This window comes from Carcharhinus amblyrhynchos, chromosome 19 (assembly GCF_965287045.1).
Source record: "Carcharhinus amblyrhynchos chromosome 19, sCarAmb.v2.hapA, whole genome shotgun sequence".
In the NCBI taxonomy this organism is placed as follows: domain Eukaryota; kingdom Metazoa; phylum Chordata; class Chondrichthyes; order Carcharhiniformes; family Carcharhinidae; genus Carcharhinus; species Carcharhinus amblyrhynchos.
Genome location: NC_137342.1, coordinates 29,574,721 through 29,598,695, shown reverse-complemented (window position 1 = coordinate 29,598,695; position 23,975 = coordinate 29,574,721). Strand labels below are relative to the sequence as shown.

Sequence of the window (23,975 nt, the reverse complement as noted above, 5' to 3'; positions counted from 1 at the left end):
TTTACTAATACAAACCATAGATAAAGTGGGAGCATGGATACTTATACCACTGTTATAAAAGATTTGGAGTCAAAACTCCAAGCTACAGTTAAGATTGCCTTTAATTCAGTTGGAGAATGATTGCAGATGGAATGTGAAAAACTTCACATTGGAAATCTTGCATTTCACATTAACTTTGTAATATGTAGACTGAGTGAGGGACTGGTTCAATCCATTTTACTTATGTGCATTGGCAAGAGAGGAGGTCCTGTGGAATAATGGGTAGCATTCCTGTTTCTGAGTGAGAAATTCTGGATTCAAATCTCATTCCAGGACTGAATGACCAACAAAGCTGTGTTCATAGTATGTCCAAACAGATGGAATATCAACTTGTAATTCTTTCCAACATAGCCAATGGCAGGTAGTAAGAGTAGGAGAAATTCCAGGTCAGTCATGAGACAGAAAGAAACTGAAGCCTCTACTATCACTATCTGTATCTTCAGGCTACAACATGCATGTAAAAGTGTATGTTGTTACACCAATTTGGACTCTTTTGAGGCTTGGATGGCCAGTTTGGATCAGATTGGTGACAACAGTACAGGGTTCAATCCACATTTTGGCTGGAGATTTCTTGCCCTATCTGTGTTGGAGACGGTGGTGCTATGAGTCAGACTTGTCTTCAGCCAGAGAACTGAAAAAGATTGATGAGGGAACATAGAAACATGAAAGAGTTAATCCAGGAAAAGGAAACCTGAGATGGACTGCTCCATCATTTGATTAAGATGGGGAAGTCTGAATGAAATTTTGCATGTGCCTTGCACCAATATTTTGATGGAATTGGAATGGGCAAAGGTAGAAACTGTAAATGTAACTCATAAAAGCAACAATTCTGTATTGACATATCAATTTGCCAAAATGACAGTAGCTACTACTTCTGAAAGTACTGAACCCACATAAATTACAGCAGCAAAGACCCATACATATCCATTAAGTCTAGTCACAGATACACATATGGAGCCCACATGATAGAAATACTTTGAGTTGTGCTTCAGCTCTAATTGTGTCAGCATCACAGACCAATATCCATATTCTGTCAATATTTATATGGGTAGCACCAACATCTGTACTGTGCATGTGCGGGAATCACAGATGTGGAATATGGGACATAGGTTGTCTAGCAGCAAACAACCTGGGACATGGAATGCCTGCTTCCATTCCCTTTCTGAGGACTGATCTTCCCAACCCCCTGCCAACTCCTCCAAGGTGAAACCCCTCCAAAGTCAAACACCCTCACCCCCTCCCCCAGGCCCAAATCCCCAAGGCCTGCCCCTGATCTTGACCCCAACCTTCAACCTCCAACCTCTGAATCCCCAACCTCCAACACCTCAACCACCAATACTCTGACTTCCAAACCCAACCTTCTATCCCACCACTTCTGGTTAGCACTGTTGCCTCACAGCGCCAGGGACCCAGGTTCAATTACCGGTTTGGGTCACTGTCTGTGTGGAGTTTGCACGTACTCCCCATGTCTGCCTGGGTTTTCTCCAGGTGCTCTGGTTTCCTCCCACAATCTGAAGATGTGTCTGTTAGGTGGATTAGCCATGCTAAATTGCCTCTTAATGTCAGGGGACTAGCTAGGATAAATGCATGGGGTTGTGGGGATAGGGCCTGGGAGAGATTATGGTCAGTGCAGACTCATTGAGCCGAATGGCCTCCTTCTGCACTGTAGGATTCTATGATTCTATGATTCTGATCCCCTGCCTGATCTCCAATTCCCCCTTAACATTTAATCCCTTAATACCCCCCTCCCCACACCACACTCCCTAAATTCAATCCACTTACCTTCGACATTAGCCTTCTTCCTGCTTTGTCAATTTCATTGGATCATTAATTTACCTGGTTTACAGCAGTTAGTGTCATAAAAAGGGGGCCCCTTTCACTTTGACAGAGCTGGACTTTGACCTTTGACACTGGGCCAGAGGATGAAGTTATGGCCCTATCTAAACATTGACCAAATGAATGAGCTATGACCATTTTCTTTGGCAGCTTGTTCCATTGTGGATTGTCCTTGGGAAGAAAGATTGTTGATACTCTGTTGGAAATTAACAGTCTTTGTTTGACTACCTTGTGTTTTGTCATTGCCAGAGGATACCAGATACTTGTTTCTGTCAATTTCCAGCAGTCCATTCTGTATTTTATAGAACATGCCTGCCTACTGTTTTCTTTCTTTGCTGCTGTGATTCCCATTCCAAATCTTTGACCAAGGATATGACTCTGGTGTATTTCCCATAACATGCAGAATCATGCTGCTCATGTTGAATCACTTCAACTTATTTATATTTCTTGCCATATAAATTTTGTGCTCCAGGATTGGATGAACAGATGTTGGTAAGCTATAACTCTGATATTTTTGCTGCAATATCAAAGATTACTTCTTAGAAATCCAAGGAGCGTGTTGCTTTGAATGTTATCTGCTGAATGTGGAATCCCCATTGAAGATTGTTTTTAATATGGTTGCACATCTATCTATTAGAGAATTTATGGCATGATGGGACAGGATTGATAAAAGCACGTTGTAACTATTGCAGTTCCAATGTCAAAATGCAAACAGCTATTGTTCCTCCTTCAATCAAAGGAATAAAGGACTAGCATTCACAACCAGCATGATAAAATTCACACGCTTTCAATGTCCTTGCTTTCTCAAGCTTCCATCTTCTCTTAATCTACTACAAAACATTTGACAGTAGTTACTTCAGCCATAGCTTTGTCAGAAAACTTTTGTTTGTTCATTGTTCTCACTGTTATAATGCCACTCAAAAGCCTCTGCCTTCATTATCTTGCTAATTAATACCTTTTTTACCCTATCTCCAAGACTACAGAATCCTGCACAAGTCCTTCATTAATGACTTTTAATAAGTCAGTAAAAATGAATGTTTTTTAAAAAATGGAGTTAGAATTTTTCCTCCATCTTTTGAGGAATGGGAATGCTCAGAGTAGCATTGATAAACAAAACATTGATTCTACCTCCTGACATTCCACTCCTCCTTATAACATTGCAGGCTATGGGGCAAGTTGTTATAAATATTAGACAGGGTTGATAAAGCAGACTGTTTCCAGTAGTTGAGGAGCCATAGATATATGAGTAAAAATAAGGGATTATCAGGGGCCAGGAGAAATCTCTCTACATAAAGTCCAAGGGTGTTGAATTCACTTCCATGGTTAGGCATCTTCAGAATTAGATTTGATAGCTGGATGATGGAAAAATGGATATGGCAACAAGGAGGCTATTTGTGATTTGAACTATTTGCTTGCATGGCGGGTAAACATTGATACAGACTGGTTGGGCTGAATTTCCATGTTGTAACTTAGATGTCCATGTGCTTACTATTTATTCATGCCCATATTTTCAATAAGGCCCATGAATGTTGAAGTTAAAATGTACATAAACCCAGCTAATGACTGCCAAACTGTATCTGCAGTTCATGCTTGTTCACTCCACCACAACTGTAACATGTTTTTATATCTAACTTCATGTCCTGGCATGAAACTATGTGAATCAAACATAAATACTACCTCCACCCTGTGAAAGAAAACCATAGAATGATTCTTATTAGAGGTTTCTGTCTGATGCTGAGTAATGGCAAGTTCATCTAATTTTGGTTTGATGAACAAGTTAGTGCTGCACACAGGATAAATTCCATACATGTTAACAGTCAAACTGGAATGTGGACGAATAACTAAACTGAACATTCAAGACCATAAAATATAATGTACATAATTTTAAAGAAAAATACGTTTCTCATTTCATCCTGATTTAAGAGCTTGCAGGAAGGCCAGCCCAGCTTAGACCCATTATGGTACATTACACTTACAATTTGTTGCTTGGAAGGCCAAATTATTAAAGTCACATGATGAGGAAAACATATGCCCTTAAGCCAAGAATTACAATCATTTAATTTTGGAATATGAAAAAGTAAACAAGAATGATTTCTGTAGATGCTAAAAAAAATTCCATCTTGTTACACATTTGTTAAAAATCTAATCAATGGTAAAGCAGATTTTGCTTGAAATCTTAATATTAGAGGGCATTTTGTACTGAAGTATTTGCATTTTGCTAGATTTGAGAAAACATGTGTTCTTCTTATAATGCACTTCAGTCCTATTTAACCTGAATGCTGTTAGCTGTAAGAATTAAGCACTTAATTTAGTGTCTAAGTAAAAAGTTGTTTGTATGAATGCATCACTGATTGACAGATTCTCTATCATTGCATTGTTTTCACTCTATGATAGCACAGTCTGATTTTATTTATACTCAGCTCCAGCCCTGCTCTAGTAATCATGGCATTTTTGTGCTGCATTTCTGGGCAATGGATGGTGACTTCCCCACCCCGCCAACAGTTTTGTTAGGCTTCCTTCCTGCCACACTTGCATGTTGCCTTTGTGTCAAGGGTGGTCACTATGACTTATGGTCTGGAAGTCAACTCTTGAGAAAGGCTGAAGTGAGATATGGAGCTGAATGGATCTGGCAGAATTTAAATTGAATCATCAGTGTCATGCATAGAACACATCATCATACATATGATTCTTCAGCTCAAACTATTTAGAAATTCAGAAAAATAGTGTAAATCTTCCTCTGGTAATTTAACTGAATTTAGTGAAGTAATGGTATTACCCATTTTTCTAGGTGTATATAGATATTACTGTCGAAAACAAAAGGGCTAAGACATAATTTCACTGTTAAGGAGCACTGTAAACCTCTTGTTGAGCCAGGCTCACCGTGTATTAAGATTTACTGAATTATTTGGAGGGAAGTGGTGCGACTTTTAGCTTCACTGATAGTGGGTAGCTCCACTATCCTATCAATACCCCAGGTAGTTGTTAATTATCAACAATGTCTGGGAACAGAGAATCAGCCAGAGAAGAATGAATCAGTTCAAATTTCCCAACAGCAGCCGTGTCATCTTGGAGTCAACCCAAACCTGAAAAATGCCACTAACTCATTATTAAACAACAGATAAATATAGGTTTGAAAGTTACAGGTCCAGAGAGCAGTGGAGGCTGAATTTGTGGAACTGAAATTATGTTGAAATATCCAAGGCTGAGTTAGACTGGTTGTTGATCTACAAGGAGTCAAGGGTTACGGGAGACAAGCAGGAAAGTGGACTTAAGGCTAAAATCAGATCAGCCATGGTCTTATTAAATGGTGGGACAGGCATGAGGAACTAAATGGCTCACTGTTGCTCTGTTGTGTTTGTTCTTATGAACTGCAACCCCCACCCTACCCCAACACACACACAATGAAAGCAGGTAGCAGGAATAAATTCCAATAGCAACTAATATTAATTGATAATCAGTAGCTGTTTGTTCCAATACAAATTGTGCAGAAACACCATACAAACCCAAGGAACGAGAATGGGTTTATGGTTGTGTGGGTGGAAAGCGTGTTCTTTTTTAAAAATCAGGTTAAGTTCCCATTCTATGGTTCAAATATGTTTCCTCTCTCTGTCTTCCTCCTTTTTTCCTGCTTGCTGTACAGAGAACACAAATTGTCTTCCTTTCACTCCTTCTTCAGGTCAACAGAGTCTCAACAGGAGCCACTCCAAAAATTCTTGGATAGCTTGGGGTGTTTTTTTTTATGATCACCTTCTATATTCTTTGTAAAATAAGCCATAAATAGGGGAAGGGGGCTTACCAACTGAAAATCAAAGCTCACTGCCCTCCCAATGTATCACAGCTTGGTGTGGTTCCTGCTCTGACCAAGACCACAAGAAACTACAAAAAGTTGTGAACATAACCCAGTCCATCATGCAAACCAACCTCTCATCCATTGACTCCTTCTACACCTCCCGTTGCCTCGGGAAAGCAGCCCCATAATCAAGGACCCCATGCACCCGGACATACTCTCTTCCATCTTCTTCTGTCGGGAAAAACATACAAGAGTCTGACATCATGTATCAACCGACTCAAGAACAGCTTCTTCCCTGCTGCCTTCAGACTTTTAAATGGACCTACCTTATTTTAAGTTGATCTTTCTCTACATTCCATCTATGAATGTAACAGTATATTTTGCACCCTCTCCTTTCCTTCTCTATGAATGGTATGCTTTGTCTGTATAGCGTACAAGAAACAATTCTTTTTACCATATCCTAATACATGTGACAATAATAAATCAAATCAAATTAACTTCTGCGCGGTGGCACAGTGGTTAGCACTGCTGCCTCACGGCACCAGGGAATTGGATTTGATTCCTGGTTTGGGTCTTTCTGTGTGGTATGCACGTTCTTTTGGGTTTCCTCTGGGCACCCCAGTTTCCTCCTACAGTCCAAAAATCATTAGGCTGGAGCAAAAAGAAAAATAGAAAATACTTAAGTGAACAACATGAGTGCTGGTAAAGTGTGCTAATTTCTCCGTCAGTGTACCCAAACAGGTGCCTGAGTGTGGCGATGAGGGGAATTTCACAGTAAGCCTCATTGCAGTGTTGATGTAAGCATACTTGTGACAATAATCAATAAATTTGTAACACTAATAAATCAAGTCAAATCAACCCACCTCCTGTTAAATAGAACATAAAACAGTACAGCACAGTACAGGCCCTTCAGCCCTCAGTGTTGTGCTGAGCTATGTCCGAACCCAAGATCAAGCTATCCCAGTCTCTATCGTTCTGGTGTGCCCCATGTATCTATCCAATAACCACATGAAAATTCCTAAAGTGTCCAACTCCACTATCACAGCAGGCAGTCCATTCCACACCCCAACCACTCTCTGAGTAAAGAATCTACATGATGTGGATATGCCGGTGTTGGACTGGGGCAAACACAGTAAAGGCCAGGACTCTCCATTCATCTGAAGAAGAGGGAAACCTCGAAAGCTTGTGAGTTTACTATCAAATAAATCGGTTGGATTTAAACCTGGTGTTGTCAGACTTTTTACTGAAGAATGTACCTCAGACATCCATCCTGTCTCTCCCACCATGAATCTAATAGTTATGTCCCCTAAATTGCTGGGACCCAGTGGTTGGGGCCCCAGGTCTCAGAAAGAAAGTGAGCAGGTGTAATGATGAGTGGCAGCTGTATTGTCCAATCATCAGGCCGGTCGGGCCCATGATGCGAGGCGGCGCTGGGCCAATAGGAGGCGGGATGAGGGGCGGGGCCATTTGTCTGAGTGGGGGCGGGGAGGGGGGAGAGAGAAAAAGGAAAGTCGCGCCGGAGGGCGAGGGGAGTGGAGGATCAGCAATTGGTGTAAGCAGGAGGCCTGTGAGGAGAGGAAATAATAATAATAATAAGTAATAATAATATATTCTTCTGAAAATAAAGAGAGGGAGAGAAATGGTGCGAAGGTGCTGAGAGGTTTTTGAGCCAGTTTGTTGGGTTTAATTTTCCAATGTGCCGAGAAGATGGAGCAAAGCGAAATCCTGAGGAAATTCATTGACCGAGTACTGGCCATGAAAGTCCGCGACCAGAATGGGGAGGACAACTTTGCCAGCGACTTCATGGTGAGTTTAATTGTATTGTTTTCATTGTAAATCACTTCGGCTGTTGGCTAAAAAAAATCAATTAAATGAACTACTCCCCCCCCCCCCCCCCACCAGCCAGGGTTGTTTGTCTGTATTATTTATTGGCGGAGTTTGCCTGAAGCAAGCTCTACTGACCCTTCCTCTTTAACGCAGCCACCGTGAGAGGGAGTGGGTCGAAGGGAGAGCAGCCACCGCCAGCTCCAGGCTGTGCGGCCTAAGCCGCTCCCCTCATGGCTCCTCTTTCACTTTCTGGGAAAATAATCCTCAAGCTGTATTTGTCTGTCTGTCTATTGCTCCGATCTCGGTGATCGCAGAGACGGATGTTTTTCTAAAAAAAACCCAGAGATGGGTTTTTTTAAAAAAAACCAAAAGCAGTTGTGAAGTCCCGATTGTTACAGAGTCCCGGGGCTTGGGTGTAAACTCCAGGTTTGTATAACAAAAAAATGTAATGAATTTATCAGCTGTGAGTCAGAAATGTGGGGAGTTTGCGGATGTTGCGCAAGGCACACGGGCGTTGTGTTGGCTCAAAGAAAGTATGCAATGAGTGGACTCGTGTTGTTCACTTAGGTATTTTCTATTTTTCTTTTCTTCCTCCAGCGTAATATTAGCATCGCTTCAGTCCTCTTTTTCAGATCTGCCCAGCAACCGCACCGACAAAGAGATCACTGTCCATTTAGTTCACTTCGTTTCCAGAAATTATAACTTGGGGGAAACGGTTATAATTTAGCTACTGAGTATGAAATGTGGTTTGTAGACATTGGTTACTGCACGATGGCAGTGTTGGGCTGGATTGTGTAATTTTTTTTTAGTCGAAGAGCCCTCTGGTATTGCACGCCTAGGTTGATGAATTATTGCTACATCGGTGGGAATATTGAGGGTGTCTGTGAACTTTTGTCTGCAATGATTCACAGCATTTAGAAAGAAAACCATTGGGTACATGATTTTAAAAAATTGAAAATTGCCTCTAATGATAGATCCATACAATCTGTACAATGCGTTTGGCTCATCAAGTCTGCATGGACTGTCCTAAAGAGCATCCCACCCAGGCCCTTTCCTTTGCCCTATTCCTGTAACCAAGTGCATTTACCACAGCTAATCCACCTACTGTACATATCTTTAGACACTAAGGAGCAATTTAGCATGACCAATCCACTAACTTACATATGTTTAGACAGTGGGAGGAAACCAGAATGCCCAAAGGAAATGCATGCAGTCTTGGAGATAACATGCAACCTTCACAAAGGCAGTCTCCTAGGTTGGAATTGAACCTGGGTCCCTGGTGCTGTGAGGCAGCAATGCTAACCACTGTGCAGCCAATAGAAGATGGTCATTCTGTCCTATGATAGTTGCATTAGTTATTCATGTCTGCTTTCACAGATCTTAATAGAAAATATTTAAAGGAATAAGATGTTCCAAGGCACTTCACATGGGAACTCTGACAGAGCCACAATAGGAAAGAAAAGATTAGGACAGATAACTAAAAGTTTGGCCACAAGGTAGGCTTTAAGGAATGTAGATTGCATAATCCTTGAACCACCTCCCTAGTAGCACTGTCAGTGTACTTACACCACTAAAACTGCAGGGAGATTAGGGGTGGGCAATAAATGCTGGCCTAGCCAGTGGTACCCACGTTTTGTGAATAAAAAAATTAAGCTCAATGTGCATTATTCCAGAATTAGAGGAGTGCAAAACGAGAAGTACTATTGGACTGGAGAAGGTGAGATCATGGATGGTTTTGAAAGCTAGGGTGAATGTTTAAAAATTGAGGCATTTTTGGACTGGGAGTCAACACCAGTGAACAAATGGAGGCAATGTGTGAATGGGGCTTTGCATAAGTTAAGGTGCAGACAGCAAAGTTTTGGGTCAACTCAAATTTAGGATGAAAGCTGGGAAGCAAGACAGATGAGCACTGGGATAGTCAAGTTGAAAGGTAACAAAACCACAATGATTTAAGCAGTAGGTGAGCAGGGACAGATCGGTAGCTGGTATGGTTGGTGATGGTGGGAAGTTCCCTTCTGGGTCAAATTCAATAAGGTTGAGAACTGGCTGGTTCAGCCTTAAGCCAGTTGCTTGGGAGAAAGTTGGAGTCGCTGGCTATTGGGACAGAATTTTATATCGGGGGCCGAAAACAATAGGCTTCCTTATTTGTCGTCGGAGGAAATTTCTGCTCAGCTGGTAGTGAATGTTACACGAGGTATTACAAATTTTAAAATGTGGAGAGGTGGTGGTGGTGTGGAGCTGGGTGTTGGCAGTATACATGTAAAATCTGATACAGAATATGTCAGTGCAAGAGGAGCCTATTTAGCCCCTTAAGTTTATTCAAGCTCTTTTTGCCAAATTAATACTATTTTCTGGCTGTTCCTGTATCTTTTTTCTTTAAGTATTTATTGATTTTCTTTTTGGAAGTGATTAGTGCATCTATTTCTGTCACCTTGTTACATAGTACAACCTTGGCCCTCGATTGAGATGTGGCGATCCTCAGGTTAAATCATCACCAGTCAGTTTATACCCTCAAAGGGGAGAGCAGCTATGATCATCTGGAACAATGGTGACTTACTTTTTACATATTACAGTGCAAATCCAAACCACTTGTTGCATGGAAAAGTTATTCCTCACGTATTCTCTGTTTTAGTCTCATGTTATATTGACTTTTCAACTGTTGGAAATAACTTTCCTTAAGCATTCTCAATCCCAGCCCTTCCTCTGTCTAAACCCTTCAAGATTTTAAATGCCTCTTCCAAATCTCTCCTGACCCATCAACATCAACTTAAGTCTGTTCAGCAAACTGTAGTTCTTCATCCTGAATCAATCTAATAAATCTCTTTTGTAACCTCTCCATGGCCTTCATGCCCTTCCTAAAATATGATGCACAGAATTGGGATCCAGTTCTCCAGCTCCTGCTAAGATAATGATTTCATTATAGATTTTGCATGGCTTCCTGGTATTTATTCTCACTGCTTGTATTTATAAAGATCAGGACCCTGCTTTGTTAACATGTCCTGCCGCCTTCAAAGATTTTTGCAGAAACACGTCAAGCTCGTGTTCTTGCACCCCTTTCTAAAATGTACCATTTTGCTTGCATCATTTCTCCTCACTGTTCCTACCAAAATATGCTCATATTCATTTGCCTAGAATTTCACCATCATAACCTTGCTGCTTTAAGTATCCCATACCCCTCCTTAACCACCTTATCTACCTATCCCACTGGCTTCAGTGGTTTCTGGATGTGCACCCCAAGGTCCCTCTGGTCCTTTGCACTTCTCGTGTCCTACAGTTCGTTGTGCATTCCTTTGCCTTGTTTGTCTTCCCAAAATGCATCATCTCCCACTTTCCTGGATTAAATTCCATTTGCCACTGTTCAGCCCATCTATATCATCCTGGTTTTGTTTCCATGTTGCAACTGCCCTTTTAATCCCATAAGTTATAATTTTAGTCTGTACCTTCCAAATAGCTGTTGATTTTCTCTCAGATTTTTGGATCACATTGTCAAGGGTCAGATGAGAAATAGATGGGGCTATAAGTAATTCCTTGTTATACTCCAAAAATAATAATGTAGTAATGGGTAGAGGAGTCATATTGCTAATGGTATTTTGGCTGTGACTGGTTAGGTGTATTGGACTGAGGTAAGGGCAGATCTCTAGCTAGGCGATGGAGAGGTGTTGGAGTATGATGGTAAAAAAAGCTGAAGGCAGGTTGACCCGGATGAGGAACAATGGCTTACCACTTCACGGTCATATTGGATGTTGTTTGTAATTTGAGGGCCATTTCAGTACTGTTGTGGATCAGAGATCTGATTTGGAGGGATTCAAACATGAGTTCCAGAAAAAAATGGGTGCAGATTTGGAGGCAACAGCGCATTTAAAGACTTTGGAATGAAATGAAATATTGGAAAAGATTGGTAGTTTGAGGATAGAAAGTCAACAGTTTCTTTTGAGAAGGGCTGATGGGACTTGAAAGGGAGCAGGCTTGTACCTGACGAAGCGGGAGTCCCCTCGAAAGCTTGTGAGTTTACTATCAAATAAATCGGTTGGACTAAAACCTGGTGGTGTCAGACTTTTTTACAGAGAAAACAATGTCAGTAAACAAGAATGGTCAGCAGTTTGCTGGAAATAGGAACAAGGAAGCACGAGGTGAGTCTGTGCAGAAGCTGAGCGTGGTGAGGTTATAAGGGGGGGGATGGCAGAGAACTAGAGAAAGATGAGTTCAGGATTTGGGTGGGGGGGGGGGGGGGGGATCCTTGCCTGGTTGGGGTGGTGGTGTTACCACAGCGTAGGATTGGCCGAGTTAGTGGAAGGGTACAAGCAATAGATCCCAAAAAGTATGATCTTGATCTTGGTGACAAATAAATCCATGAATGCCTTGCATTATGAAGAGGTAGGAAAAAAGGATCCAAAAACACAAGTTTGTGGAGAAGAGAAACCAAGGTTATCTTCCATTTCATGATCATCCTGGAATAGTGAACAATTTTGACAGTGGAGAGCAGGAACTGATTGTGCTTCATGTAGTCCAACCAGAGCTAACAACGAATGGCTGAACTGGTTGTGTACTATAAATGTTAAAATCTGTCTCTCTTGGACTTGATAGCGTCAGGAAACTAAAAGTGAAATGAACTGAATCATGAGTTCAAATCAACAAAATAACGGCTAGAATAATAGTGCGTTTTTTTGTTTCATGAAGTTATGTCCTGCTTTGCCTCCATCTTTTAATAACATTATTGATAAATGTACTGAGATTTGTTGCTAACTAATGCATAACTAATCAAACAAATTGACAATTTTTTTGTGGTGGCTATAGAAAGCATGTACATATCTCAAGAGATTCTCTACTCTCATTTCCAATTGGATATCAATGGTTAGATTAACATCATGTTGGTGCAGATGTAAATGCCTTCCAGCTATGCCTTGCACTATCTTACAAAACCTCATATTTACATTTATTAATGATTTAGTAACTTTACTAATTGCTTTCGTGCATCACATAAAATGCTACACTCATTTAAATTCATTGAAGCAGTCTACTAGACATACTGTAATTTTAAAATGCCTTGGCAAAAATTGTTAATTTAACAATTTCAGTTTGAAAAGCAGGTGAAGAAAATTTTGTAAACTTATTAGTTTAGTCATAAATTTATCTAGAATATAGTATGGTATAGTATAATTGGATTTTAATATAAAAATGGCCAGCAGAATATCTTGCTCTTTGTGGCCTTGAAGCAGGGTGTTGCAAAGTCTTTTTTTTAGGTTGAGATATATAATATGGAACACTGCTTAACACTAATGTTTTGAACCGTGCAACTTAGGAAGTGCTTTGTGTTCAAATGAATATCATAGATCATCATAGAATCACTACTGTGCAGAAAGAGGCCCTTTGGCCCATCAAACACAAACCGACGACAATCTCACCCAGGCCCTATCTCACTGCAACCCCATGGCTTTACTGTATCAATACCCCGACATACACTGAGGCAATTGAGCATCACCAGTCAATCTAACTGCATATCTTTGGACTGAGAGAGGAAATTGGTGCACCAGAGGAAACCTACATAGATTTGGAGAGAACATGAAACTTCTCTCAGGCACTGAGGCTGGAATTGAACTTGGGTTCCAGACACTGTGAGGCAGCAGTGCTAACCACGGTGTCACCATGCCATCCTAAAATTAAACTTGTCCTTATCAGGGAATTGACACTTAAGTCTCCCACGTGACAAGTGGAAATACTAACCCATATAATGAAGAATATATTTAATCTAATTCAGCTTTCCTAATTAATTAAATTCCAGGACTACTTGAACATCCATAAGAACATAAGAAATAGGAGCAGGAGTAGGCCATCTAGCCCCTCGAGCCTGCCCCGCCATTGAATAAAATCATGGCTGATCTGTCGTGGCTCAGTTCCACATTCCTGCCCTCTCCCCATAACCCTTAATCCCGTTGCCTATCAAAAACCTATCAACCTGCGTCTTAAAAATATTGAGCGAGGCAGCCTCCACCACTTCAACAGGCAGAGAATTCCAGAGATTCACCACCCTTTGAGTGAAGAAGTTCCTCCTCAAGTCCGTTCTAAAAAAAAACCCCCCTTATCCTGAGGCTGTGCCCCCTAGCCCTACTGTCCTTTCTGAGCGGGAAGAGCCTATCCATCCCATTCAACATCTTGTACGTCTCAATGAGATCTCCCCTCATTCTTCTAAACTCTAACGAGTACAAGCCTAGTTTATTCAGCCTCTCCTCATAGCTCAACTCCGGAATCAGCCTAGTAAACCTCCTCTGCACTCCCTCCAAGGCCAAAATATCCTTGCGTAAGTGCAGCGACCAAAACTGCACACAGTACTCCAGCTGCGGCCTCACCAGCGCCCTATACAGCTGCAGCAAGACCTCCCTACTTTTATATTCAATCCCCCTTGCTATGAAGGCCAGCATCCCATTTGCCTTCCTGACCACCTGCTGCACCTGCAGGCTGGGTTTTTGCAACTCATGCACAGGGACCCCGAGGTCCCTCTGCACCGTTGCATGCTGCAGTTTTTCGCCACGTAAGTAATAGTCCTTCCTACCATTATTCCTACCAAAGTGGACAACCTCACATTTGCCAGTTCCTGGCCCATTCGCCCAGCCTATCTAGATCCTTCTGCAGACTCTCCACACCCTCCGCACAATTTGCCGTTCCACCAATCTTGGTGTCATCAGCAAATTTCGACACCATACACTTGGTTCCCTCCTCCAGATCATCTATATAAATGGTGAATCGCTGAGGCCCCAGCACCGACCCCTGGGGCACTCCACTAGTCACCAACCGCCAATCCGAATAGCACCCATTGACCCCCACACTCTGCCTCCTATTTGACAGCCAATCCTCCATCCACGCTAACACCCTACCCCCAACTCCATGCCCTCTGACCTTCTGCAATAACCTCTTGTGAGGCACCTTGCCAAACGCTTTCTGAAAATCAAGAAAGACCACATCCACTGGCTCTCCTCTATCCACCACCCTAGACACATCCTCATAGAACTCCAATAAGTTCGTCAGACACGACTTCCCCTTAATGAAACCGTGCTGCGTCTGCTGTACCAAACAATTCTCCTCAAGATGCCTCGCTATTTTCTCCTTGATCACGGATTCCAACATTTTTCCTACAACAGATGTTAAACTAATCGGCCTATAATTCCCCGCCTTTTGCCTGCCACCCTTCTTAAACAACGGCGTAACATTTGCCGTTTTCCAATCTTCCGGCACTTCCCTGGAATCCAGCGAGGTTTGGAAAATAATCACCAAGGCATCCACTATCACCTCCGCCATTTCCTTCAGAACCCTTGGATGCATTCCATCTGGTCCTGGGGACTTGTCCACAATCAGTCCCTCCAGTCTGTCGAGCACTGCCTCTCTAATAACAATAATGTCATTCAGGCCCTCCACTCTTACCACCTTTCCATCTCTAACACCCGGCAAATTATTCACGTCCTCCTCCGTGAAGACTGAAACAAAAACGTTATTCGGGGCGTCAGCCATTTCCCCATCCCCTACCACTAAGTCCCCCCTCTCATCCTCTAAGGGTCCAACGTTCACCCTAGCCAGCCTCTTCCTTTTTATATATTTATAAAAACTCTTGCTATCCTTTTTTATATTAAGCGCTAGCTTAGCTTCATAGTTTATCCTACCCTTCTTTATCAACTTCTTTGTCATTCTTTGTTGACATTTAAACCTCTCCCAATCCTCTTCTTGCCCACTACTCTTAGCTACTCTAAACGCATCCACTTTTAATTTAACACTTTCCTTCACCTCCTTCGTTATCCACGGCTGATTACCTCTCCTCCTACGATCCTTTTTAACCATCGGAATAAATTTCTGCTGAGCATCAAGAAAGATCTCCTTAAAGATCCTCCACTGTTCCTCAGCAGACCTACCTTCCAACGCACTCCCCCAATCAACATTCGCCAACTCCTCTCTCATCCTACCGTACTCCCGTCTGTTCAAAGAAAGGACACATGTCCGGGAACCCACTTTTTCCTCCTCCATCTGCATCAGAAACTCCACCATACAATGATCACTCTTCCCAAGAGGATCCTTCATGACAAGGTCCCTAATTCTACCCGCCTCATTACGTAACACCAGATCCAAGATAGCTCGCTCCCTCGTCGGCTCCAACACACACCGTTTGAGGAAACTATCCCGGCAGCATTCCAAGAACTCTTCAAGCCCACCGCGTCCAACATGGGTCGACCAATCAATATGTAGATTGAAATCCCCCATAATTACCGCCATTCCGTTCCTGCATGCCGCATTTATTTGTGTGTTAACAGCCCGCCCCACCTCCAGATCATTATTCGGGGGCCTATAAACGACACCCACCAGTGTCTTCCTCCCTTTGCTGTTCCTAATCTCCACCCACAACGATTCCACGTTCTGCTCTTTGGTTCCTATATCATCCCTTACTACCACCCTGATGCTATCCTTAATCAGCAGAGCTACGCCCTATATCAATACATCCATAAATGGCATAGTCATCCAGAAGGAAATGAATAGGACTATTATTTTTGCATCTTTAATCATGTCCATCCCTGTACTTCTACCAGTGATTCCTTTCTCTGCAGCTTCTGTAGCATCCCCATCTCGCAGGCTTTGTGAATCTATGTCTCAACTTTGTTTTGGAGTCGTTGGTAGTTGTTTATCCATCTACTATATTTGGTCCTTTATACTTGTGAATTAACTAATTTTGGAACATGGAAGGAGGTGGTTGCCCTTTTAGAATTTTCTTATTCTGTTTTGTCACAGGAGTGGAAGTTTGCCTGATGGAGTCATACTGACATATTGGGGATAGAAGAACAAAAAAAAATAGGTTAGCAGTAACATTTAAGGGGCAGAATTTCTTGTCCAGTAGAAGTATATTTCCCATGCTACTTGTGGAAGAGGTACAATAGGAAGATACAATTTTAGTTTATCTTGCTGTTTGTCAGTGGTCTGATTCGGCCTAAGATAGTGACCTGGGATGGAATTGGTGACTGGGGAACGGTTGAGCTGAGGCCAAAGATGATGGCCTTGGTTTTTCCAATGTTTAATGAATAAATTGGCAACTCGTCCAGGTCTGGGTGTTAAACAAGCAGCCTGAACACTGCTTCCACATTAAGATATTAAAAGATATGATGGTGAGCCTCAGTTTGTTGCAATCAATTCCCAATGGCAATCCTTTTCCATTCATTCAGCACCCTTTGTATTAGTTCAAACCCTTCTACCCAGTCTTCATGCTTAAAGCTGTGCATCTGAAATGAGAGACCTTGGGATGCAATGTGCTGACTTAGTTAAGAATGTTACTTCAACTGTTTTAAAGTTGAATAATCAATAGAAGAAAATACATGAAGGCAGTATTGTAAGTATATTGCTGATTTTAAGCCTTCGTAGTTGAAACAAAGCAGGGATCTTGATACAAAAAGTAGGATGTTTCCGTGAAGAATGTTGAAAACATTTGCCAAACACTCGCGTCTGTGCTGGAGGCAAAAAGAACAAACCCGTGCTATGCATATCTCCAAACTGATACATACTATAACATTTCTTAAGTTTTAACTTGCTTCAAAATGTTGGGAGGAAAGCTAAATGGTATATGTAATTTCCATGAATAAAATTGGTTGTACTTGTGCTCTGGTCTCTGTTGTTCTTGCCCTCAATTTAATATAATGCTATTTGCAGAAGAGGAGGCACAGTTGGCTAGGTTATCTAAATAGCTAGTTAGGTCAGTTAACTTAATGACTAGTGTATGGTTTATTTAACGCCAACAGCTCAGATTTGATTCCCATTCTAGCTGAATTAGACTTGGGACTTGTCCTGCTCCTGAGTATGGAGGACAAAGCACCATTGAAGAAGACAGCTGAGAAAATGGCTCAGGAAGAAACATGATTAGATAATGAGTCAAGGATCTGCTTTCAGATGAAGCACCTATGAATGAACCAGTTGCATAAATAGCTTCCAGTTTCTCAGCAGTTATATGTAGTAATTTCTATCAGGCATGTTTTAGATTTTTCTTTCAACGAGTATGAAGCATTCCCTGAATATAATTTGGGCTGAAATTAAAACTCACTTTAAGGAAGTTTAGAAAAAGATGATTCAGTTCATAGAATCCCTACCTTCAGCCCATCAAGTCTGCAGCGACTCTGAGCATCTTACCTAGGCTTATCCCTGAAACCCCATGTATTTTGCCTGCAGATCCCACAAACCAACACGTTTTGAGACACTAAAGTGCAATTGAGCATTTTTGTTTTGAATAATAACCTTTTAACCTTTTGTTTTGAATAATAACGTGTATGTATAAAACTGAGCATTAAGATTCCTGATGTTACCTGTGAGAGTGTCTCAACCACAAAGGATAACTTGAAACGCTGGATCACGGTTGTGTATGTTTATTTGGAATAATGTAAGGAATGTTGTATAACCCAGTGAGAGACCGGTCTAATTGTATAATAATTAGAGAATTTACTACAGTCAAAAAAACTAACATGCTATGATATTTAAATATATTAATGACTAAACATTGAAATTCCCTTTTGTTTGTTCCCAAAATATACCCTTATTCCCTGAGCTCTCAGACACCCTTTTCCTAAGTCATGTCCAATGTTGTAACTCTTAAGTCAGTCAGATAAAAGTTAGCACAACACAGTTGAGATGATTTTGACAGCAAAAACATATTTTCCTCATTCAGCAAAGGCTCAAAACTTCATCTTTTAGAGCAAAATATCTGCATTCTTCCATGGCTCTGAATATTAGATAGAACAGGTCTTTGTAGCTCTCATTGTAGATGAAGCTGGCCCCTCTCCGAAGTGGTATGTCTGGCTATTGGATGAAAAACAAGCGTATTTCCCCCAGTGTGGGTGTTAGCAGGTATTCTGTTCAGTGTCTTTGATATTCCACCCTGTGCATTTGGCTGTCTACATTTCTCAAAATCCTTGTTGTTGTATACCCCTACTGATCTCTGGGTAAACCTATTTTCTGATATGGCAATTTGCACCTCAGTTTCTCTCGAGTCCTGCTAATCTTTTTACGTGCCTGTTTAGTTTTAATTTCAGATTCACTGTTAACCATGTTAACTTCCCAAATTCTTAATGAGCTATTTGTGACTAGCATCATTTGTGTACAGCTTTTACAGATCTGTCAGTGTATTAGGCGGTTGGTTACCTGTGTTTGGTAAATCATTAGCCATCTCTTGCATTGTTTTTTTTTTCAAGAGCTGTAATGAAAATTAGAGCATTATTAGAGCATGTTTACATTTTGTCATATTTTTATGGATAATTCGGATTGTTATGCACAAGGTTAAACTAGGTGCAAAAATACTATATCCCCCAAGGTTGGGGCAGTTAAGTAATGAATGATTTGCAATTTTGAAAAATAATTTTGGAATTTGTTGCAAACTTCTCTGGTGTGTTTGGAGTGTACTATTTGACCAAGGCAGTTGCAAAAGGAAGAAATTAAAATATTAACCTCGTTGTTCTGATTGTATACACAAGAGGTGAGCAATTTGGATGACTTAAAATATAACTGCAAATGAACAGTTTGTGAAGATCATCTAAACATTACAATTATGTCTTATTTAATGGGAGGGGACAGTCATTAAGCTTAGGATTGTAAGAACATAAGAAATAGGAGGAGGCCTTCAAGCCTGCCCTGCCATTCAATAAGATCATGGCTGATCTGAAGTGAATCAGTTCCACTTTCCCGCTTTCTCCCTATAACCCTTAATTCCCTTGTCTATCAGAAATCAATCTACCTGTGACTTAAATATATTCAACGAGGTAGCCTCCACCACTTCAATGGGCAGAGAATTCCAGAGACTCACCATCCTTTTGAGTGAAGTTCCTCCTCAACTCCATTCTAAAATTGTATCTGTTCTATGGTTGCAGCTTGGATTGTGTGATGTGTATCATGTGAATTGGAGTGTGTCATGGTTAGATGTGTAATGGCTAATTTATTTTGTTAGGAATTTAAAAATTATCTTCCCACCAGGTTGCCTTCTCCAATTCTTTGTCTTCAGCTCAGTTTTTAGTGTCTCTTTTTCCTTCTTTCCTGGCTGCTTTTCTCACTTTTGCCTATATTTCTGGAACTTAGCCTCTTGCAGATTTCCTTGATTATACAGCTATTTCATTTTGTTGCAATTTCTCTTGTGAAGGGTGGAGGCAGAACGTGCCTCCAGAGTTCTATTGGGTGTAAATTATTTTGCCAGATGGGAGGGAGTCTTTCTTCTGCTTGAATGTAGGGGTAGAGTTCTGTTATAATTAGTGATGAGAATTTTTATTGGAAATGCAAAAGTGCATGTTCTTCTGCGGAGACCAAAGTTGTTACATTGTACTATTTTGTATCCTTGGGACGTTGCAAGTTTTCACAGCCAAAGTCACTATTACTGTTTAGTCAAGTGAAGCAATCTGTGAACAGCAGTTCACTGTGAAGAGCAAATAAATGAATATTTGATATTCTCCCATTGGATTTTTTAAAAATATATATAAAGGAGGGGAGAAGTGAAACTTGACACTATCCAATGATGGGTTCGTAAGGGATTTTGTATCTGCACAAGCAGGCAGTTGAATCCTCTGTTTAACTGATCGTTCTCTAGGCAGCATCTTTTGACTGCACTGAATTATTGGCCTTGATTATGTGCTGAGTAGTGCTTAATCCCTCTGGCTGAAATGAGGATGCTATCAATTTACCCAAGTTAACATTTCACCAATAAGGGAAAATAAAATAATTGGCACTCATTTGACACACAAACTCTTCTGTAATCAAAGTTGGTAAGGTATGTATTTTATAGTTATACTATAATCGGTTTTCTAAACCACCAACCTACTTGCCAATAGTGTATGCAGGAGTAGCCTTGAATACCTCTTATCCCACCAACTGGGACACTGTTCTCTCCGACTTCTGTTTGTTGTGTGTGGCCCACTTGCACAGCGCAGTATAAGAATGATACTTGGCCATGCATGCATCTCAAAGGAAATGTTCCTTGTATGCGGATTTTGTTCTTGGTGTGGCTTAGATATGATATTAATCAAGTGTTTGTAAGCCATGAAATTTGGTGGCAAACAAGCAACCTTGTAGAGCCAGGTATGCACATGAACATATTTTGCAAAGGTAGGTCTATAAATAATGCTTCAAATGAAATATACTAAAAGGATAATGGGCATAATTTCAATTTGACAAAAGGAAAATTTAGGACATGTAATCCAGGGTGAATCACAATTTCACTTGACTAAACACAAGAGATCAAAGCTGCTATCTTCAGCCTTCTTTACAAACTCTGCACCCCTGACAATGACTCCTTTCCTGGGACCAAGCATTGTCTCGGGCTGTAACAGACTATTTGCAACCTTGCCTCTGGCTCCCTGCTGTTTTGAATATTATCCCTCCCAACCAACCTCCCACTCCTCAAACTGCTTCAAAGCCACTGAGCAGAGACTGTTAGCCAAGTTCCGTGCACGTAAGGATGGCCTCAACTGGGATCTTGGGTTCATGTCACACTATCTGTAACGCCTATGACTTGCCTGGGCTTGCAAAATCTCACGAACTGTCCTGGCTGGGAGACGATACATATCCCTCTAACCTATGCTTAATCTCTCTCCACTCACGTTGTCTGTACCTTTAAGACTTGATTACTTGTAAAGACTTGCATTCCAATCATTATTTTGTAAATTGAGCTTGTGTCTTCATATGCCTTGTTTGTGAATAGAACTCCCACTTACCTGATGAAGGGGCAGTGCTCTGAAAGCTAGTGGCTTGTGCTACCAAATAAACCTGTTGGATTTTAACTTGGTGTTGTGAGACTTCTTACTGTGTCAAAGCCACTCGCCAGCTGGCTTCCCGTTCTGTACTCTCTAAGCTCGACTCATCTTTGTACATCCCATCCTGCAGCGTGTCACTTTTCTAACTTTGTAAGATTACATTAGAGCTTGAATCTTTAGTTTTTAACTTCTCCAGCCCTACCAAACAGTCTCTCTCAAACTACTAGTAGATTCTTACATTCCCATTTGCCCCACCATTGCCAGCCAAGTTAAATCTCTGGATTTCCGTCTGCCAAGATCCTAGTTAGAATCCCAACTTTTTTCTTTTGAGCAAACTTTTGGTCACCCCCTAATGCAATTGTAAGTAAGGTACTGAATACACAAGCCCTGTAATGAATTAAGCACCATTTGGATGCAGTGGCATTGGATGGAAATTGGAAGTGGGAGGGTGGGGGTGGTGTTGATTTCACTGCAGGTTGACTATTTCATGGAGGGCAAACTAAACCCCCAAGTTACTTTTATAATTCAGCCTTGCATAACAACTACCCACTCTCCAGTAACATCTCCTATAGATATAAGAAAGTGGCTAATTTAGGAAAAACCCTGGGATGTTCCTCCTCCAACTCCTGAAAACATTTGACTAAACCATTGGATACTGTAATTAACCAAAACTTGATCATGACTTAAATGTATCAAGCAGATTACCCCATAAACCAGAAATGCCTCCTCCTCTCAGGAATTTAACTTCCTTTATTCGGGCTCCACCTTGCCTTAGCTTATTTGCCTCTGAAAACCTGTCTTTGCAATAGTCAAATTTAAATGTAACAATTCTCCCAAGGCCAATTCTTACCATACACCCTCCGTAAACTTTAGCTTATCTGAAACTGTCTGTATCCTAACTCATTCTTCTTTTCTGTTCTAGCTGATTTACATCGATTCCCAATTCGACAATGCCTTGATCTTAAAATTCTTGTCCTTTTATTTCCTAATCTCTCAATGGCCTTGGTCCCTCCATTTCTGCACCTCGTGTGACTTGGTGACAAATTTTGTTAACTTTGGGTTGCTCTAAGCTGTGAAGGGCCTTGAAACATTGTACTATTGTGTTATACAAATGCAAGTTTTTTTTTATTTTCTGAGATACAGTTGTCACCGGTCAGATCAGCATTTATTGCTCATTCCTAATTATCCTTGAACTGATTGGCTTGCTAGTCCACTTCAGTTAGGGCAGTTAGGAATTAAGCATATTGCTATGGGTCTGGACTGCTGTGTAGGCCAGACCAGGTAACAATGATAGTTTTTCTTCCCCAGAGGGCATGAGTGAACCAGATGGGTTTTTTTTATAACCATCCCTCTGTTATGAGGTCAGGAGTGGTGTTAAGTTTGTTTTGCGTGAGTATCCTTGATACAAAGGTGAATACTAACTGCTGTCCGATTCAAAAGTTCTTTACTTTTCTTACGTATGCAGTTGGCAAGCCTTTGCTATGTAACTTCTACTCAGTGCTGGGAATGAGGTAGCAAAGGCACCCCAAACAATGGGACACTCCCCCTTTATGTAGTTTTACAATCCTCATGGTCACATGTGGTCTGTTGCAATATAGCTAATCACAAGACACCCTTTACTGTAGTCAGGTTAACTATCTAAGGTCGTAATATAGTTTTCTTGAAAGAAAGAGAACTGTTAATGGGTAAGTTCGTTAATCACAGATGTCTTTAAGCTTGTGATTTTGAAATTAACTCAGGCAGCCTAAAGTTATTTATGACTTTCATACCCCAAACTGCTCGTTTAGCAGGTTTTCACAAAAGCTTGCAGTTGCATGAGATATTAACCCCTTATATCTCAGTGGGCATGTTCGCTGATTGCGCAATGTTCAGCATCATCCATGACTCCTTAGATACTGAAGCAGTTCATGTTCAAATGAAACATGATGTGGACAGTAGCCAGGCTTAGGCTGACAAGTGGCAAGTAACATTTGTGCCACACAAATGCCAGACAATGAACATCACCAATAAGAAACACTCCTTGACACTCAATGGTGTTACCATCACTGAATCCCCCACTGTCAACATCCTTGGGGTTACCATTGACCAGAAACTCAATTGGACTCTCCACATAAACACAGTGGCTACAAGAGCAGATCAGAGTGGAGGAATACCATGGCGAGTAATTCACCTCCCAACTCCCCAGAGCCTGTCCACCGTCTACAAGGCACAAGTCGAGAGTGTGATGGAATACTCTCACTTGCCTGGATGGGTGCAGCTCCAACAACACTCAATAAGCTTGACAACATCTAGGATGAAGCAGCCTGCTTGATTGGTACCACATCTACAAACGTTTAATCCCTCCCACCACCACCGCTCAATAGCAGCAGTGTGTACTATCTGCAAGATGCATTACAGCAATTCACCAAAGATCCTTAAACAGCAACATTCAAATCCACGATCACTTCCATCTTGAAGGACAAGGGCAGCAGATAAATGGGAATACCACCACCTGCAAGTTCCCCTCCAAGCCACTCATCATCCTTAGTTGGAAACATATCGCCATTCCTTCACAGTTGCTGGGTCAAAATCCTGGAATTCCCTCTCTAAAGGCATTGTGGTCAACCCATAGAACATAGACTGCAGCGATTCAAGAAGGCCGCTCACCACCACCTCAAGGGCAACTAGGGATGGGCAATAACTGCTTGCCAGCCAGTAATGCTCATGTCCCATGAATGAACAAAAAATAATGGTTTCATGGC

The 23,975-nt window shown here is 41.3% G+C and overlaps 1 protein-coding gene across 3 annotated transcripts in view; it reads left to right on the top strand.

The window, feature by feature from the left end:
- Window positions 1-7,181: 7,181 nt before the first annotated feature.
- Window positions 7,182-23,975, top strand: part of ptpn12 (protein tyrosine phosphatase non-receptor type 12) — a 135,577-nt gene continuing 118,783 nt past the window's right edge. Inside the window, exon 1 of one of the 3 annotated variants that reach the window (XM_080207449.1) lies at window positions 7,182-7,471. In XM_080207449.1, coding sequence (XP_080063575.1) covers window positions 7,373-7,471 — 99 coding nt within the window. In that variant the 5' untranslated portion in view covers window positions 7,182-7,372. The remainder of the gene's footprint in view (window positions 7,472-23,975) is intronic. The other 2 variants (XM_080207448.1, XM_080207450.1) reach the window with 2 other exon arrangements.